This window comes from Hyperolius riggenbachi, chromosome 8 (assembly GCF_040937935.1).
Source record: "Hyperolius riggenbachi isolate aHypRig1 chromosome 8, aHypRig1.pri, whole genome shotgun sequence".
In the NCBI taxonomy this organism is placed as follows: domain Eukaryota; kingdom Metazoa; phylum Chordata; class Amphibia; order Anura; family Hyperoliidae; genus Hyperolius; species Hyperolius riggenbachi.
In genome coordinates this window covers 280749320-280769429 of record NC_090653.1, presented here as the reverse complement: position 1 = coordinate 280769429, position 20110 = coordinate 280749320, and the positions used below count along the sequence as shown (strand labels likewise).

At 49.8% G+C, this 20110-nt stretch overlaps 2 protein-coding genes across 2 annotated transcripts in view; one reads left to right on the top strand and one right to left on the bottom strand.

Annotated features, from left to right (window-relative positions):
- Window positions 1-258: 258 nt before the first annotated feature.
- On the bottom strand, window positions 259-15658 carry SURF2 (surfeit 2). The gene is made up of 6 exons (XM_068249003.1): window positions 15530-15658; window positions 11337-11485; window positions 9502-9605; window positions 3638-3808; window positions 510-619; window positions 259-423 (listed from the first exon to the last, which is right to left on the bottom strand). The coding sequence occupies exons 1-6, from the start codon at window positions 15605-15607 to the stop codon at window positions 337-339; spliced, it is 699 nt and encodes a 232-aa protein (XP_068105104.1). The 5' UTR covers window positions 15608-15658; the 3' UTR covers window positions 259-336.
- The window catches only part of SURF1 (SURF1 cytochrome c oxidase assembly factor), a 30786-nt gene continuing 26266 nt past the window's right edge, over window positions 15591-20110 (top strand). The window contains exon 1 of the mRNA XM_068249002.1: window positions 15591-15824. Coding sequence (XP_068105103.1) covers window positions 15606-15824 — 219 coding nt within the window. The 5' untranslated portion in view covers window positions 15591-15605. The remainder of the gene's footprint in view (window positions 15825-20110) is intronic.

The following is a 20110-nucleotide window of genomic DNA, read 5'->3' as shown; positions in this document are numbered from 1 at the left end:
TTCTCAATACAGGTTTTCTTTAATCAGACATGCTGCAAGATGTAGGACCAACCTGCTCAATAGGGTGTGCGGCAGTAATGGCCAAACATATCCCCCCCCCCCCCCCCCCCCCTCCCACGGTGCTGACCAGAGCTGCAGCGATGGACACAAATTACCTCTAGGGCTGGAAGAAGCAACAGGTAAGTAAAGCTACATTTAATTTTTCACCTCGAAAATCCTTTAAGAAAATTTCTAATTATTCCAGCACACCCTGGGCGATGACATTTCTTCCCTGGAGCCGGGTTTTAATGAGAAAAGCAGACACTACAGATTATGGAAAACGCTACAAAACTCGGGTCACTTTTTTGATGACTTCTTGGAGTTTTTGGGCCTCTTACGATGATGAGATTTTATCTTCTTCTGGGATGGCCCTGTCTGCTGCCTCTGCGGGGAGAGAGAAAGAGAGTGAGGGTCACATATTCTATAGCCATGGTTGTGTGTTGTAGAATGGATGGGAGTGGTGTGCCCACCTGTGGTCTCTTCCTGTGCCCATTAGTCACGCTCTCCTCTATGTCCATCTCCTCCTCACTGTTGGACTTCAAGTTGCCATTTTGCGCCCCTTTCTTGGTGAACATGTGATCTGCAAACAGAAGAGCAAGTGTAACGAGGAGTGATTCTACAACTATCCAATGCCGTTCCTGCTAAGCAGCGACTGCTATCAGATGGGAAGGGCTTTCAGCCTGGCCTGGTGATGTGCTCAGGACTGGATAAAGAGGTCCTCCATGGTTGTCTGCTATTAGATGGGAAGGGCTTCCAGCCTGGCCTGGAGATGTGCTCAGGACTGGATAAAGAGGTCCTCCATGGTTGTCTGCTATTAGATGGGAAGGGCTTCCAGCCTGGCCTGGAGATGTGCTCAGGACTGGATAAAGAGGTCCTCCGTGGTTGTCTGCTATTAGATGGGAGGGGCTTCCAGCCTGGCCTGGTGATGTGCTCAGGACTGGATAAAGAGGTCCTCCATGGTTGTCTGCTATTAGATGGGAAGGGCTTCCAGCCTGGCCTGGAGATGTGCTCAGGACTGGATAAAGAGGTCCTCCATGGTTGTCTGCTATTAGATGGGAAGGGCTTCCAGCCTGGCCTGGAGATGTGCTCAGGACTGGATAAAGAGGTCCTCCATGGTTGTCTGCTATCAGATGGGAAGGGCTTCCAGTCTGGCCTGGTGATGTGCTCAGGACTGGATAAAGAGGTCCTCCATGGCTGTCTGCTATTAGATGGGAAGGGCTTCCAGCCTGGCCTGGAGATGTGCTCAGGACTGGATAAAGAGGTCCTCCATGGTTGTCTGCTATCAGATGGGAAGGGCTTCCAGTCTGGCCTGGTGATGTGCTCAGGACTGGATAAAGAGGTCCTCCATGGTTGTCTGCTATTAGATGGGAAGGGCTTCCAGCCTGGCCTGGAGATGTGCTCAGGACTGGATAAAGAGGTCCTCCATGGCTGTCTGCTATTAGATGGGAAGGGCTTCCAGCCTGGCCTGGAGATGTGCTCAGGACTGGATAAAGAGGTCATCCATGGTTGTCTGCTATCAGATGGGAAGGGCTTCCAGTCTGGCCTGGTGATGTGCTCAGGACTGGATAAAGAGGTCCTCCATGGTTGTCTGCTATTAGATGGGAAGGGCTTCCAGCCTGGCCTGGAGATGTGCTCAGGACTGGATAAAGAGGTCCTCCATGGTTGTCTGCTATGAGATGGGAAGGGCTTCCAGCCTGGCCTGGAGATGTGCTCAGGACTGGATAAAGAGGTCCTCCATGGCTGTCTGCTATTAAATGGGAAGGGCTTCCAGCCTGGCCTGGAGATGTGCTCAGGACTGGATAAAGAGGTCCTCCGTGGTTGTCTGCTATTAGATGGGAAGGGCTTCCAGCCTGGCCTGGAAATGTGCTCAGGACTGGATAAAGAGGTCCTACATGGTTGTCTGCTATTAGATGGGTAGGGCTTTTAGCCTGGCCTGGAGGAGATGTATTCAGGACTGGATAAAGAGGTCCTCCATGGTTGTCTGCTATTAGATGGGATGGGCTTCCAGCCTGGCCTGGAGATGTGCTCAGGACTGGACAAAGAGGTCCTCCATGGTTGTCTGCTATTAGATGGGAAGGGCTTCCAGTCTAGCGTGGCAATGTGCTCAGGACTGGATAAAGAGGTCCTCCATGGTTGTCTGCTATTAGATGGGAAGGGCTTTCAGCCTGGCCTGGATATGTGCTCAGGACTGGATAAAGAAGTCCTCCATGGTTGTCTGCTATTAGATGGGAGGGGCTTCCAGCCTGGCCTGGAGATGTGCTCAGGACTGGATAAAGAGGTTCTCCATGGTTGTCTGCTATTATATGGGAATAAATTACAGCCTGACCTGGAAATGTGCTCAGGACTGGATAAAGAGGTCCTCCATGGTTGTCTGCTATTAGATGGGAAGGGCTTCCAGCCTGGCCTGGAGATGTGCTCAGGACTGGATAAAGAAGTCCTCCATGGCTGTCTGCTATTAGATGGGAAGGGCTTCCAGCCTGGTCAGGAGATATGCTCAGGACTGGATAGAGGTCCTCCATGGTTGTCTGCTATTAGATGGGATGGGCTTCCAGCCTGGCTTGGAGATGTGCTCAGGACTAGATAAAGAGGTCATCCATGGGTGTCTACTATTATATGGGAAGGGCTTCCAGCCTGGTCAGGAGATATGCCCAGGACAGGATAAAGAGGTCCTCCATGGTTGTCTGCTATTAGATGGGAAGGGCTTCCAGCCTGGCCTGGAGATGTGCTCAGGACTAGATAGAGGTCCTCCATGGTTGTCTGCTATTATATGGGAACAGATTACAGCCTGGCCTGGAGATGTGCTCAGAACTGGATAAAGAGGTCCTCCATGGTTGTCTGCTATCAGATGGGAAGGGCTTCCAGCCTGGCCTGGAGATGTGCTCAGGACTGGATAAAGAGGTCCTCCATGGTTGTCTGCTATTAGATGGGAAGGGCTTCCAGCCTGGCCTGGAGATGTGCTCAGGACTAGATAAAGAGGTCCTCCATGGTTGTCTGCTATTAGATGGGAGGGGCTTCCAGCCTGGCCTGGAGATGTGCTCAGGACTGGATAAAGAGGTCCTCCATGGTTGTCTGCTATTAGATGGGATGGGCTTCCAGCCTGGCCTGGAGATGTGCTCAGGACTGGATAAAGAGGTCCTCCATGGTTGTCTGCTATTAGATGGGATGGGCTTCCAGCCTGGCCTGGAGATGTGCTCAGGACTGGATAAAGAGGTCCTCCATGGTTGTCTGCTATTAGATGGGATGGGCTTCCAGCCTGGCCTGGAGATGTGCTCAGGACTGGATAAAGAGGTCCTACATGGTTGTCTGCTATTAGATGGGAAGGGCTTCCAGCCTGGCCTGGAGATGTGCTCAGGACTGGATAAAGAGGTCCTCCGTGGTTGTCTGCTATTAGATGGGATGGGCTTCCAGCCTGGCCTGGAGATGTGCTCAGGACTGGATAAAGAGGTCCTCCGTGGTTGTCTGCTATTAGATGGGATGGGCTTCCAGCCTGGCCTGGAGATGTGCTCAGGACTAGATAAAGAGGTTCTCCATGGTTGTCTGCTATTAGATGGGAATAGATTACAGCCTGGTGGTGTGCTTCGGACTGATTGCTCCATACCTGGATAAAGGTCGCTCATGCTGTCTCCTGAGTCGCTCTCCTCACTGTCCTCAGGCTCCCACATGTCCTCTTTCTTGCCGGCTGGTCTCTCAGCTTCAGAGTGCCGCTGCCTGGACTTATTCTGGAGACATGCTGGCACATATGGTACCCCCAGCTTCTGGCACTCCTCATCTATGGAAAAGCCGTTTGAAGGTTACACAACTGAACAGAAGACCACACAAATTACAAGACTGTCAAGCTAGCCATACACTAATAGAGTTATGCGAGATCAACGTTTCCATTCAATCACAAAATAGATTATCAATCAAATAGTAATTATTGTAATACAGTAGAGTCCTGGTTATACAGAACTCAACTAACCAGCACTCTAAACTAACAGCACCAATCGCCGGCAGCACTCACAGTGGTGAAGGCCAACTTCTTAGGCGGTCTGTGGGCTTTGCTGTGCTTAAAGACTGGGTTCCACAGCTCCTCCAATGTTAATATACTTTCAATTACTGTATTTTAACATTTAATGCAGAGTGCATGATATGTATATAGAGTGGGGTATAGTTCTGTATTAGCTGAACCTATTTTTAACATTAAGTCTCAAGCAACCAGCCAATGCCCGTTGGTGCCAGATAACAATCCCTTCATTTCAGGGGCTTAAAAGTAATTGGACAAATTAAGTTGGTAGTCATGTCACTGGCTGTCCTGAAAGGAGCTCATGATCTAGTCCTACCATAGTCATATGTTCATCGTGGCCAAAGGACAGTTTTAGGAGAAGACATTTAAACATTTCTGTATGTTTTTGGGTATATGGAAGGAAACCAGAGTGCCCGGAGGAAACTCACGCAGTTGTCTCTGTCCAAATATTTAGGAACCTAACTGTACATAATAATATGGTAGGACATTAGACTATGACTATGGTAGGATTAGATTGTGAGCTCCTCTGAGGACAGTCAGTGACATGACTATGTACTCTGTAAAGTGCTGCAGAAGATGCCAGTGCTATATAAATACATAATAATATTGTAGGACATTAGACTATGACTATGAGCAGCATGAACAAGAAATGACTGAGATATTTCTCATCATCAGTAGAAGCACTTGTAAAAAGCTTGGTTAAGGAGCCATTTCAGCACATATTTTGGTGCTAAAAAACAAATGCATGGACACCACAGCTGTGCAGGAGCTATGACTGCGCAGACACTACAGCTGCTGGGCTGATACAGATGCATGGACACTACAGCTGTGCAGGAACTATGATTGCGCAGACACTACAGCTGCTGAGCTGATACAGATGCATGGACACCACAGCTGTGCAGGAACTATGACTGCGCAGACACTACAGCTGCTGGGCTGATACAGATGCATGGACACCACAGCTGTGCAGGAACTATGACTGTGCAGACACTACAGCTGCTGGGCTGATACAGATGCATGGACACCATAGCTGTGCAGGAACTATGACTGCACAGACACTACAGCTGCTGGGCTGATACAGATGTATGGACACCACAGCTGTGCAGGAGCTATGACTGCGCAGACACTACAGCTGCTGGGCTGATACAGATGCATGGACACCACAGCTGTGCAGGAACTATGATTGCACAGACACTGCAGCTGCTGGGCTGATACAGATGCATGGACACCACAGCTGTGCAGGAACTATGATTGTGCAGACACTACAGCTGCTGGGCTGATACAGATGCATTGACACCACAGCTGTGCAGGAACTATGATTGCACAGACACTACAGCTGCTGGGCTGATAGAGATGCATGGATACAACTGTTGTGCAGGAACTATGACTGTGCAGACACTACAGCTGCTGGGCTGATACAGATTCATGGACACCGCAGCTGTGCAGGAGCTATGACTGCACAGACACTACAGCTGCTGGGCTGATACAGATGCATGGAGGCCGCAGCTGTGCAGGAACTATGACTGCAGACACTACAGCTGCTGGGCTGATACAGATGCATGGACACCACAGCTGTGCAGGAACTATGACTGCAGACACTACAGCTGCTGGGCTGATACAGATGCATGGAGGCCGCAGCTGTGCAGGAACTATGACTGCGCAGACACTACAGCTGCTGGGCTGATACAAATGCATGGACACCACAGCTCTGCAGGAACTATGACTGCGCAGACACTACAGCTGCTAGGCTGATACAGATGCATGGACACCACAGCTGTGCAGGAACTATGATTGCGCAGACACTACAGCTGCTGGGCTGATACAGATGCATGGACACTACAGCTGTGCAGGAACTATGACTGTGCAGACACTACAGCTGCTGGGCTGATACAGATGCATGGACACCACAGCTGTGCAGGAACTATGACTGCACAGACACTGCAGCTGCTGGGCTGATACAGATGCATGGACACCACAGCTGTGCAGGAACTATGACTGTGCAGACACTACAGCTGCTGGGCTGATACAGATGCATGGACACTACAGCTGTGCAGGAACTATGACTGTGCAGACACTACAGCTGCTGGGCTGATACAGATGCATGGACACCACAGCTGTGCAGGAACTATGACTGTGCAGACACTACAGCTGCTGGGCTGATACAGATGCATGGACACCACAGCTGTGCAGGAACTATGACTGCACAGACACTACAGCTGCTGGGCTGATACAGATGCATGGACACCACAGCTGTGCAGGAACTATGATTGTGCAGACAATACAGCTGCTGGGCTGATACAGATGCATGGACACCGCAGCTGTGCAGGAACTATGACTGCGCAGACACTACAGCTGCTCTGCTGATACAGATGCATGGACACCACAGCTGTGCAGGAACTATGACTGCGCAGACACTACAGCTGCTGGGCTGATACAGATGCATGGACACCGCAGCTGTGCAGGAACTATGACTGCGCAGACACTGCAGCTGCTGGGCTGATACAGATGCATGGACACCACAGCTGTGCAGGAACTATGACTGTGCAGACACTACAGCTGCTGGGCTGATACAGATGCATGGACACTACAGCTGTGCAGGAACTATGACTGCACAGACACTACAGCTGCCGGGCTGATACAGATGCATGGACACTACAGCTGTGCAGGAACTATGACTGCACAGACACTACAGCTGCTGGGCTGATACAGATGCATGGACACCACAGCTGTGCAGGAACTATGACTGCACAGACACTACAGCTGCTGGGCTGATACAGATGCATGGACACCACAGCTGTGCAGGAACTATGACTGTGCAGACACTACAGCTGCTGGGCTGATACAGATGCATGGACACTACAGCTGTGCAGGAACTATGACTGCACAGACACTACAGCTGCTGGGCTGATACAGATGCATGGACACCACAGCTGTGCAGGAACTATGACTGCGCAGACACTACAGCTGCTGGGCTGATACAGATGCATGGACACCACAGCTTTGCAGGAACTATGACTGCGCAGACACTACAGCTGCTGGGCTGATACAGATGCATGGACACCACAGCTGTGCAGGAACTATGACTGTGCAGACACTACAGCTGCTGGGCTGATACAGATGCATGGGCACCGCAGCTGTGCAGGAATTATGACTGCACAGACACTACAGCTGCTGGGCTGATACAGATGCATGGACACCACAGCTGTGCAGGAGCTATGACTGTGCAGACACTACAGCTGCTGGGCTGATACAGATGCATGGACACCACAGCTGTGCAGGAGCTATGACTGTGCAGACACTACAGCTGCTGGGCTGATACAGATGCATGGACACCGCAGCTGTGCAGGAACTATGACTGCACAGACACTACAGCTGCTGGGCTGATACAGATGCATGGACACCACAGCTGTGCAGGAACTATGACTGCACAGACACTACAGCTGCTGGGCTGATACAGATACATGGACACCACAGCTGTGCAGGAACTATGACTGCACAGACACTACAGCTGCTGGGCTGATACAGATGCATGGACACCACAGCTGTGCAGGAACTATGACTGCACAGACACTACAGCTGCTGGGCTGATACAGATGCATGGACACCATAGCTGTGCAGGAACTATGACTGCGCAGACACTACAGCTGCTGGGCTGATACAGATGCATGGACACTACAGCTGTGCAGGAACTATGACTGCACAGACACTACAGCTGCTGGGCTGATACAGATGCATGGACACCACAGCTGTGTAGGAACTATGACTGCACAGACACTACAGCTGCTGGGCTGATACAGATGCATGGACACCACAGCTGTGCAGGAACTGTGACTGTGCAGACACTACAGCTGCTGGGCTGATACAGATGCATGGACAGCACAGCTGTGCAGGAACTAGGACTGTGCAGACACTACAGCTGCTGGGCTGATACAGATGCATGGACACCACAGCTGTGCAGGAACTATGATTGCACAGACACTACAGCTGCTGGGCTGATACAGATGCATGGACACCACAGCTGTGCAGGAACTATGATTGCAGACACTACAGCTGCTGGGCTGATACAGATGCATGGACACCACAGCTGTGCAGGAACTATGATTGCACAGATACTACAGCTGCTGGGCTGATACAGATGCATGGACACCACTGCTGTGCAGGAGCTATGACTGCACAGACACTACAGCTGCTGGGCTGATACAGATGCATGGACACCACAGCTGTGCAGGAACTATGATTGCACAGACACGACAGCTGCTGGGCTGATACAGATGCATGGACACCGCAGCTGTGCAGGAACTATGACTGTGCAGACACTACAGCTGCTCCGCTGATACAGATGCATGGACACCACAGCTGTGCAGGAACTATGACTGCGCAGACACTACAGCTGCTGGGCTGATACAGATGCATGGACACCACAGCTGTGCAGGAACTATGACTGCACAGACACTACAGCTGCTGGGCTGATACAGATGCATGGACACCACAGCTGTGCAGGAACTATGACTGCACAGACACTACAGCTGCTCCGCTGATACAGATGCATGGACACCATAGCTGTGCAGGAACTATGACTGCGCAGACACTACAGCTGCTGGGCTGATACAGATGCATGGACACCACAGCTGTGCAGGAACTATGACTGTGCAGACACTACAGCTTCTGGGCTGATACAGATGCATGGAGGCCACAGCTGTGAAGGAACTATGACTGTGCAGACACTACAGCTGCTGGGCTGATACAGATGCATGGACACCACAGCTGTGCAGGAGCTATGACTGCGCAGACACTACAGCTGCTGGGCTGATACAGATGCATGGACACCATAGCTGTGCAGGAACTATGACTGTGCAGACACTACAGCTGCTGGGCTGATACAGATGCATGGACACCACAGCTGTGCAGGAACTATGACTGCACAGACACTACAGCTGCTCCGCTGATACAGATGCATGGACACCACAGCTGTGCAGGAACTATGACTGTGCAGACACTACAGCTGCTGGGCTGATACAGATGCATGGACACCACAGCTGTGCAGGAACTATGACTGCGCAGACACTACAGCTGCTGGGCTGATACAGATGCATGGACACCACAGATGTGCAGGAACTATGACTGCGCAGACACTACAGCTGCTGGGCTGATACAGATGCATGGACACCACAGCTGTGCAGGAACTGTGACTGTGCAGACACTACAGCTGCTGGGCTGATACAGATGCATGGACACCACAGCTGTGCAGGAACTGTGACTGTGCAGACACTACAGCTGCTGGGCTGATACAGATGCATGGACACCACAGCTGTGCAGGAACTATGACTGTGCAGACACTGCAGCTGCTGGGCTGATACAGATGCATGGACACCATAGTTGTGCAGGAACTATGACTGTGCAGACACTACAGCTGCTCCGCTGATACAGATGCATGGACACCACAGCTGGCGGTAACTCACATTTCTGCAGCGCCCGCTGGTAGCGCCTCCCCTCTGTGTGTCGCTGAACTTCCTCAGGGCTCCTCTTCAGATGCCGCAGGGTCAGCTTGCAGAACAGCTGCTGCCTGTGAGAAATAACAGCCAATGAGATGCGACCTTCCTTTCATCTAGATATAAATAGCAAGAGAGTGCCTGTGGTGCTCAGACAGCCAATCAGATTCCACCTGTCACTAACTGCAATCAGCCCCACATATAGAAATAAACACCACATAGACTATACTCCGCTATAGCTCATACTAATATACTCATATACTATAGATCATGGTGAACCAAACTCCTGAGGGCCCTTTTCCACCAGTGCTGGATCGCAAAAACGCAAACCGCTAGCGATTTTACAATCGCTACGGTTTGCTTTTTAACATAGGAATCGCGGTAGGTAATTTCCACTACCGCGATTCGTTTTTTACTTGATCGCGATCGCGCCGCGGAGCGACTTTTGCCGCGATTTTGCTATGCAGTGCATAGCATAGCAAAATCGCGGCCGCGAACGTCGGGGAATCGGCGGTAATTGCGATTCAGCAATCGCTAGCGTTCAGCGTGAACGCTAGCGATTGCTAGTGGAAAAGAGTGTATAAGGGGCTGCAGGGGACCAAAAGCCCTCTTACTAAAAATGCTATGTAAAGCAGAATTTTGCTTTCTTAAACTGCTTCCAGATGGCAGTGAATGAAATCTATGCCCTGTTTGTGGCCGCTCATTCCTGACAGGGCATAAATTCCAAACAACGACGTAGCGCCGTCCGCTCTTACTACTCCCGCCCTTGTAGGCGTTGCTGCACCTGCTAGTTCTGCTGTCGCACTGACAGCAAAGCTTTTGTATATCGGGCAATCAGGCAATTTAATTGGCTCACAACAATCACGGAGTCAGGAGCCAATTACAGCAATCACGTCTTTAACCACCTTGGCGGTAATGACGAGCTCAGCTCGTCCATTACCGCCGTGGTGGACTGCTCAGGCCCTGGTGGGCCGATTTTCACAATTTTTTTCTTTTTCATTTTTGCAAAGTGCTAGCTGCATGTAGTACCTGATCACCGACGCTCGTCGCCGATATCCGCCAGCGAAAGAGGGCCCCCCCCGCAGGCCCCTTGCGCAGCCTGGCCAACCACCGCCAGGCTGCGCTATGGGGTGGATCGGGACTCCCTCTTATGTCACGACGTCGATGACGTCATTCAGTTCATCGTCATGGCGACGGAGAAGCCCTAAAGGAAATCCCGTTTAGAACAGGAATTCCTGATGGGTTTGATCGCCGGCGGCGATCGGAAAAGTGGGAGGGATGCAGCAGGGAGGGGGGAATCATGTAGCTACCGCTAGGCTAGCTACATGATTAAAAAAAACAAAAAACACTGCTGCGCAGTGTCTTAATCGATCTTAATAGAACGCCAGGATGGTTAAAGGGCACGTGCTGCTCTGGTCTTGAAAGGGCCCGAGCCGTCCCGTGCCCTCGCAGTCCCTCGTGGATCCTCTGGTCCCCCGCCGCCAACAGGTAGCATTGCTTAGTGAATCAAGCCCATTACCTATGGCTCAAGTCTGGATTAGCGGCTCAATTTTTTTACAACAGTATACTTGCCACATGCTATACTTACATCACACTATAGATGTCCTGGTCTATAGACTATAATTACTGAAGTCTATAGATATGCCTCGACATAGACTATACCAGTACTTACTAATCACACCATTATACAACACGTATTATCCAAGAAAAGCAAAGCAACTTGTTGTGCAGCACGTAATAGCTTATCATGCAGTCTGGAGAAAAGTCGCATCAATAAGCAGCATAACACATAATGTGACACATACGTGTTCTTGGTGCTGGGGATGATGTGTGGCTCATATATGCTATAATCAGCCGATGATTCTGTCACCTTCTTGTATTTCTTCCCTTTGGTGAAGTTCTGCAGCTCAGCCAGTCTGCAGGGGAACTCATGGCCAGTCAGAGTGAACCGGACCTGATGGGAAGAGGATAGTTGTCAGTGTCACACATACACATGATGGGGGAACCGGTGGGGAAACTCTACACATACACATGATGGAGGAACTGGTGGGGAAACTCTACACATACACGATGGAGGAACTGGTGGGGAAACTCTACACATACACATGATGGAGGAACTGGTGGGGAAACTCTACACATACACATGATGGAGGAACTGGTGGGGAAACTCTACACATACACATGATGGAGGAACTGGTGGGGAAACTCTACACATACACGATGGAGGAACTGGTGGGGAAACTCTACACATACACATGATGGAGGAACCGGTGAGGAAACTCTACACATACACATGATGGAGGAGCCGGTGGGGAAACTCTACACATACACATGATGGAGGAACTGGTGGGGAAACTCTACACATATACATGATGGAGGAACTGGTGGGGGAACTCTACACATACACATGATGGAGGAACTGGTGGGGAAACTCTACACATACACATGATGGAGGAACCGGTGGGGAAACTCTACACATACACATGATGGAGGAACCGGTGGGGAAACTCTACACATACACATGATGGAGGAACTGGTGGGGAAACTCTACACATACACATGATGGAGGAACTGCTGGGGAAACTCTACACATACACATGATGGAGGAACTGGTGGGGAAACTCTACACATACACATGATGGAGGAACTGGTGGGGAAACTCTACACATACACATGATGGAGGAACTGGTGGGGAAACTCTACACATACACGATGGAGGAACTGGTGGGGAAACTCTACACATACACATGATGGAGGAACTGGTGGGGAAACTCTACACATATACATGATAGAGGAACTGGTGGGGGAACTCTACACATACACATGATGGAGGAACTGGTGGGGAAACTCTACACATACACATGATGAAGGAACCGGTGGGGAAACTCTACACATACACATGATGGAGGAACCGGTGGGGAAACTCTACACATACACACGATGGAGGAACTGGTGGGGAAACTCTACACATACACATGATGGAGGAGCCGGTGGGGAAACTCTACACATACACATGATGGAGGAACTGGTGGGGAAACTCTACACATATACATGATGGAGGAACTGGTGGGGGAACTCTACACATACACATGATGGAGGAACTGGTGGGGAAACTCTACACATACACATGATGGAGGAACTGGTGAGGAAACTCTACACATACACATGATGGAGGAACTAGTGGGGAAACTCTACACATACACATGATGGAGGAACTGGTGAGGAAACTCTACACATACACACGATGGAGGAACTGGTGGGGAAACTCTACACATACACATGATGGAGGAACTGGTGGGGAAACTCTACACATATACATGATGGAGGAACTGCTGGGGAAACTCTACACATAATGGAGGAACTGGTGGGGAAACTCTACACATACACACGATGGAGGAACTGGTGGGGAAACTCTACACATACACGATGGAGGAACTGGTGGGGAAACGCTACACATACACATGATGGAGGAACTGCTGGGGAAACTCTACACATACACACGATGGAGGAACTGGTGGGGAAACTCTACACATACACGATGGAGGAACTGGTGGGGAAACGCTACACATACACATGATGGAGGAACTGGTGGGGAAACTCTACACATACACATGATAGAGGAACTGGTGGGGAAACTCTACACATACACATGATGGAGGAACCGGTGGGGGAAACTCTACACATACACATGATGGAGGAACTGGTGGGGAAACTCTACACATACACATGATGGAGGAACTGGTGGGGAAACTCTACACATACACATGATGGAGGAACTGGTGGGGAAACTCTACACATACACATGATGGAGGAACTGGTGGGGAAACTCTACACGTACACATGATGGAGGAACTGGTGGAGGAACTCTACACATACACATGATGGAGGAACTGGTGGAGGAACTCTAGGGAGACTAAGCCATACTAGCCAAGGAGAGAGGACTATACAATGTAAAACCAAGAGACACCCCCCATGCAATTTCCCGTCAGAGAGACGAGTAAAATTGATAATTTTTAACAGGTCCAATTTGATTTCCGATCATTTTTCTGATCAATTTGGTATAGAAGTGATCAGAAAAACAATCAGAAACCAGATCAGACCTGTCAGAAATTACTAATTTGACCCATCTATCTTAGAGGGAAAATTGCATGCTGTGTACCAGTCATTAAGCCTGGAAGACACATCTAATTTTGATTGTTCAATTTTACCACTTGTATGTAGTATGAGCACTTACCTGCACAATCTAGATATAGATAATTCAGGTGAATGGGAGGAGCTCGACAGGTGAAAATGGCTCTTGGTTGCAAGTGTAAAATGGCCTGTGGGCTGAAGTGATAAAAGAGAATCTGAGACAAGGGGTGGTAAAAGAATTTGTACTTATCTGGGACTTCCTACAGCCCCGTGACATCTGTTCCCTCCCTTGCCAGCCTCTCGCTGTCAGCCTGGGAAATCCACCTTCAGTCGTGTGAGTTGGGCTCTTCCGAGCTTGCGCGGCCTGGCTGCATGCACCCGCAGCATTCACGTCGCCAGAAGCATTCGGCACCTGCGCAGTGCTACATGTCCAAGCCCAGACAGAACGCTCCCAGCAAAGTGAACATGGTGGGTCTGCAGCTGGGCTGTGCAAGCACAACAGAGCCCAACTCACACGACTGAAGGTGGATTTCCCGGGCTGACAGCGAGAGGATGGCAAGGGAGGGAACGGATGTAACGGGGCTGTAGGAAGTCCCAGATAAGTTCAAATTCTTTTACTACCCCTTGTCTCAGATTCTCTTTTACCACTTCAGCCCACAGGCCCCCAGGGCTGCTGACAGCGGGCGAATGAAGGCACTCAGGAGGACGGCGGGGGAGGCAACAGTGGTCATGGCGCTGGAGGAAGCCCTGGGTAAGTATGAATTATTTTACTGTCCTCATGTCAGGTTAGCTTTAAAGGAAACCAGAGACGACTGGAAATAAAAGTTTTATACATACCGGGGGCTTCCTCCAGCCCCATGCGCACACAGATCGCTCCCATGCCGCCGTCCTCAGTCTTCTATATCGCTGGTACTGCGTCCTGTAACTTCACCCAGTCGCAGCCAGTCTGCGCAAAAGAAGTGCGCCCTCTACCCTGCTGAGATGTTTGTTTATTTTATTTTTTTTTAATAAATTTTGCTATTTTTTTTTTTTTTTGATGGATCCAATCCCTCCCTCCCTCCCCCGCCATCCCAGTGATCCTCTCTCATAGGCATCAGCCTATGAGACGGGATCGCTCTGTGAGCCTCTCTAGGGGACAGCCGAGTGACACGGCTGTCCCCAGTACATCGCTGCCTTAGATCGCAGCGCTCTGTACAGTGTAAATAGACGGCGGTTTTGCTGTCTTAACAATCTCCTAGCGGCAATCACCGCTGGCAGAGTGATGACAGAGCAGAGCTCCGTCATTCAAGCAGGGATGCGCACGCCTGATCCCCTGCAAAACCCCACCTCAGGACTAGATGGCTTTTGGCGTTAGGCGGTCCTGGGGCTGCCACCTTCCCGACACCTATTGGCGTTACATACCTGGGGCTTCCTCCAGCCCCATGTGCACGGATCGCTCCCACGCCACCATCCTCAGTCTTCTGTATGGCCGATTTCGGGTCCTGTAACTTCACCAAGTCTGCGCAAGAGAAGTGCGCCCTCTATGTATCTCTCCTCTTGCGCAGACTGCCCGAAGTTACGGGGCCCGGTACTGGCGATACAGACGACTGAGGACGGCAGCGTGGGAGCGTTCTGTGAGCACCATGCATGTATACAACTATTTATTTCCAATCATCTCTGGTACACTTTAAGCATGAAAATACTCCTAAATCACAAGTGCAGCAGCTATATCTATCTATCTATATATCTATATATATATATATGTGTTCAGGACACGCCTTCACTGCCATACTGCAGCACAAACACCCCCCACATCAAACCAGGGCCCAGAGACCCCCTCAAATGACCCTGGGAGACCCCGGAGGGGGAGGGGCAGCGCTCGGGTCACCTTGTTGCCCCCCGGGACGGGCTGCAGGTTCGGGTGTTCGGCCAGGAACTGTCGCACCTCCTCCGGCATCCCCTCCATGCTGACAGACAGACAGACAGCAACACGTGTATCCCCTCCGCTAGAGCTCCCAGCTACCTCAACTTCCGGTCTACGGCAAGATGGCGGCGCGTCCGGTCTCCACGGCAACCCGTCACGTGACGCGGACGTACCCGAGCCGCTGGTGACGTCACCGGCGCCAGAAAAAAACATGTCCGGAGTGTGGAGGGTGCTCTTCCTGCCCCGGGGAGGACATGGGGTACGTGGGGGGGACCCTGGGGGGTGCACTGAGGGGGGAGGACTCTGACGGGGTGCAGTGGGGGGGGGGGGGAGGGAGGGGTGTCGGGCAGGAGGGGGCGGGGCAGCTTGTATAACCACAGCAGGTCCATCTCTGGCCACGCACAGAACTGCATGGCTTTCAATACCTTAACCTTGGTACACACATACAATTTTGATTGGCCAATAACTGACCAATTTTACCACTTCCATGTAGTATGAGGGTTTACCTACACATTATTCATACTAGATAGAGGGGGTAAAATTAGTCTGTGATTGGCCAATCAAAATTGCCTGTGTGTATTCACTCTAAAGCAGGCCACACACCATACAATTTCATGCAATCTAACTGTACACTTTTATACAATCTTACCTACATCCATGTAGTATAACAGCACTTAATGATTGATTGTACAGCCAGATTGCATGAAAATTGTATGGTGTGTGGCCACCTTAAAGGGGTTCTGTGGAGTCGTGCAATAAACAAAAACAGACACTTACCTGGGGTTTCTATCAGCCCCCTGTAGCTGCCATGTCCCTCGCCGTCCTTCTCCGATCACTCGTTCCCTGCCGTCGGTCTAATTACGTGTGTCAGGCGTCTGCGTGCATGCTCCCGTTTCCGGGAGCTTACTGCGCAGTATAAAAAACCTACTGTGCCTGCACAGTAAGCTCCCGGAGACGCTAGCGGGAGTGCGCGCTATTCGTCTTGTTAGACGAATAATTGACCAGTGCTGGCGGCGGAGAACGGTGATCGGAGGAGGACGGCGCGGGACACGACAGCTACAGGGGGCTGATAGAAGCCCCAGGTAAGTGTCTGTTTTTGTTTAATGCAGGACTCCACAGAACCCCTTTAAGACTGATAGGACATGAATATTTCTCTTTGTGGTAAGTCACCATATCCTGCAGTTTCCATGCTGTGCAAGGTGACCTCTGTCCTCCTGCCTGACCTTGATTTTTAGCTTGCCCCTGAGAGCACTGCAGGGCCAGATGATCCAGAGGCAACCTAGGCATGTGCCAAAGAGGTCATTGGTGGAAAAGTGATTAGTGTACATGTAATGGTGGCCATACATGGTACAATTTTTTTTCATCCAAACTTACCATTTCTATGTAATATAAGGGAACTGCCTAAATTATCCTTTCAGTATATTCACTTAATTTACCCTTATACTACATAGAAATGGTAAGATTGGATGAATAAAATTGTACAATGTATGGGCACCATTACACACACCCAATCTTGATTGACCGATTTTACCACTTCGCAGGTTGAAGCCAAAAAACAGATCACTCTGCTATTGCAAATGTCCCAGCGACATAGATTACTATTCCCTCTCCAGGCCGCTATGGACTCAGGCGTAAGATGCGATTTGGCTGCCGGATATTGCTGGCAGCTGAATTGCACTGGTTTTTTTTTTTTTTGTAATTTGGACTTTTGCCAGCATACAAATTACCCTCTGAGCACTGCTATAGCCGTAATGTCTATGGCGGCACCCACGTCTGGCATCCTTTTTATCTCAACACGTTACAGATAAAACCAGATAGTGTAGTTCCACCCCTGAGTTAAAGGGATACTGTAGGGGGGTCGGGGGAAAATGAGTTTAACTTACCCGGGGCTTCTAATTGTCCCCCGCAGACATCCTGTGCCCGCGCAGCCACTCACCGATGCTCCGGCCCCGCCTCTGGTTCACTTCTGGAATTTCAGACTTTAAAGTCTGAAAACCACTGCGCCTGCACACCCGTGTCCTCGCTCCTGCTGATGTCACCAGGAGTGTACTGCGCAGACACAGACCATACTGGGCCTACGCAGTACGCTCCAGGTGACATCAGCAGGAGCGAGGACACGGCAACACAGGCATAGTGGTTTTCAGACTTTAAAGTCTGAAATTTCAGAAGTGAACCAGAGGCGGGGCCGGAGCATCGGTGAGTGGCTGCGCGGGCACAGGATGTCTGCGGGGGACCATTAGAAGCCCCGGGTAAGTTCAACTCATTTTCCCCCGACCCCCTACAGTATCCCTTTAAGGCAGTCGTGTATTTGTGATTTGGATTTCTGGAAATTGTGTTTAACCGTGTGTCCGCAACTGTGAAGACTTTGATTAGAAGAATAAAAGACTATATTTGTTCATTTAAAGCCCCATACTCATGTTTTTGTAAAGTTGGCATCCTTTTTATCTCATTCAAAATCTTTTGGCCTTCATTCTACATGGAGGTGGCCAATCAAAATTGAGTGTGTGTGCACCCTTAACACATTTGTAAAGCGTGTAGGACCCAAAGCACCCAAGCTTGTCTCAGATGAGTACATAGTGACGTGTTACAGTGGAAAAAGTTATCCGATTATAAATGCCAGACTAAACAGGTGGCGTTTCAGTTTTGATTGAAAAGTGTCCAGGGTTGGAGCTGTGTTGATTGGGTGTGGCAAGGAGTTCCAAAGGGTAGGGGGAGCATGACTGAAAGCTCTGACTGACAGTGGTGGCGACTGTGTCTGGAGCTGCTTTCATGCTAGGCGCTGACCTCTGATGACAAGAACCGTGTCATCATTTAATTTCAAAGCAACATATTGTGAGACCTATGGAAGCTGACATATTCATTTCCTTTTAAATAATGCAAGTTGCCTGGCAGTCCTGCTGGTTTTTCTGGTCAGTAGGGTCTAAATCACACACTTAAAACAAGCATGCAGCTGATTTTGTCAGGTTTGTCATAGACATCCGATCTGCATGCTTGTTCGGGGTCTGTGACCTACAGTATTAGAGACAGAGGATCAGCAGGACAGCCAGGCAATGTGCATTTTTTAAAAGGAAATAAATATGTCAGCCTCCATATCTCTCTCACCTCGGGTTCTTTTTCAGCCAGTTGTCATTCATCCACTCCTGAAGCTCAGCAAAGCATGTGTTTATTTGTTGGAATGGGGTCTGTCATGTCTGGTTTGAATGACAAATATAGCTGGGTGTCATCAGTATAGCAGTGTTATGTCCTATCCTCATCAGAGATCCAGCAGTTGACTTTGTATTCAGGCTACTGGTGGGCTGTATAACAGCTATCCCTCAATGAATAAACTTGCCTTCAGTCTCAAATAATTTAAAAGACAACTGAAGTGAGAGTATATGGAGGCCGCCAATACCAGTTGCCTGGCTGCCCTGCTGATCCTCTGCCTCTAATACTTTTTAGCCATAGACCCTGAACAAGCATGCGGCAGATCAAGTGTTTCTGACAGTATTGTCAGATCTGACAAGATTAGCTGCATGCTGGTTTCTGGTGTGTGATTCAGACACTACTGCAACCATATACGGTAGATCAGCAGGACAGCCAGGCAACTGGTATTGTTTAAAAGGAAATAAATATGGCAGCCTCCGTATTCTTCTAACTGCACGCTTGTTGGTCAGTTCAGCCTTTCTGACTAAAAGCAGCGTTTGGAAACGCCACAAACATGACACACGGTGGCGTTACTCCGCAGCAAAAAATGTTGTGTTTAGTCTGCCCGTTCTGAGCGCTAGCAAGTGCTCAGCTGGTAAAAGGGAGCAGCTGACAGGTGGTTAATTCAGGGCCCTCTGCTGCCCTGAAAAAAAATATATATAATGTGGCTGGATAGTGTACTGGTTAAAGGGAACCATAACTGAAAGGCATGAATGTTTCCTTTTAAACAATACCAGTTGCCTTTGGCTGCAGTAGTATCTGGATCTCCCACCTGAAACCAGCATTCAGCTAATCCAGTCTGACTTCAGTCAGAGCTCCTGATCAGCATGCTTGTTGAGGGGCTGTGGCTGAAAGTATTATAGACACAGGATCAGCAGGAGAGACAGGCAACTGGTATTATTTTAAAAGGTAAAATCCATATCCTTCTCAGTTTAGGTTCCCTTTAAGGGCTCTGCCTCTGACACAGGAGATCTGGGTTTCAAATCTTGGCTCTGCCTGTTCGGTAAGCCAGCACCTATTCCGTAAGGAGTTCTTGGGCGAGACTCCCTAACCCTGCTACTGCCTACTGAGTGTGCTCTAGTGGCTTCCTCACAAGCACTTTGTGTCCGACAGGAGAAAAGCGCTATACAAATATAGGAATTATTATTATATTATGCTGTTTTGCCTATAACATAGAGGTTGGTTTTAAGGTTCATGTAAAGTCTCTGCATATTCATAGATATAGTTAAACAAAATTGGTATGAGCCTTTTGCAGAGGATAGTCTGAAAGGCTTTGTCTGGGGTAAAGTACAGGGTGTCTGGGCATTCTACCCCTCACGAAGCCTCCCCTAGGGAGGTGAAACTTGTAGGGTTGTTTTATTT

What these genes read in the sequence shown, in the direction of transcription:
- SURF2 (XM_068249003.1), bottom strand. Translation starts at nt 15,607, where the DNA reads ATGGAGGGGATGCCGGAGGAGGTGCGACAGTTCCTGGCCGAACACCCG. An exon ending in CCGTCCCGGGGGGCAACAAG is followed by an intron (nt 11,486 to 15,529) that starts GTGACCCGAGCG and finishes TCTTCCCATCAG; the next exon opens with GTCCGGTTCACTCTGACTGG. An exon ending in CATGAGCGACCTTTATCCAG is followed by an intron (nt 620 to 3,637) that starts GTATGGAGCAAT and finishes TTCTGTTTGCAG; the next exon opens with ATCACATGTTCACCAAGAAA.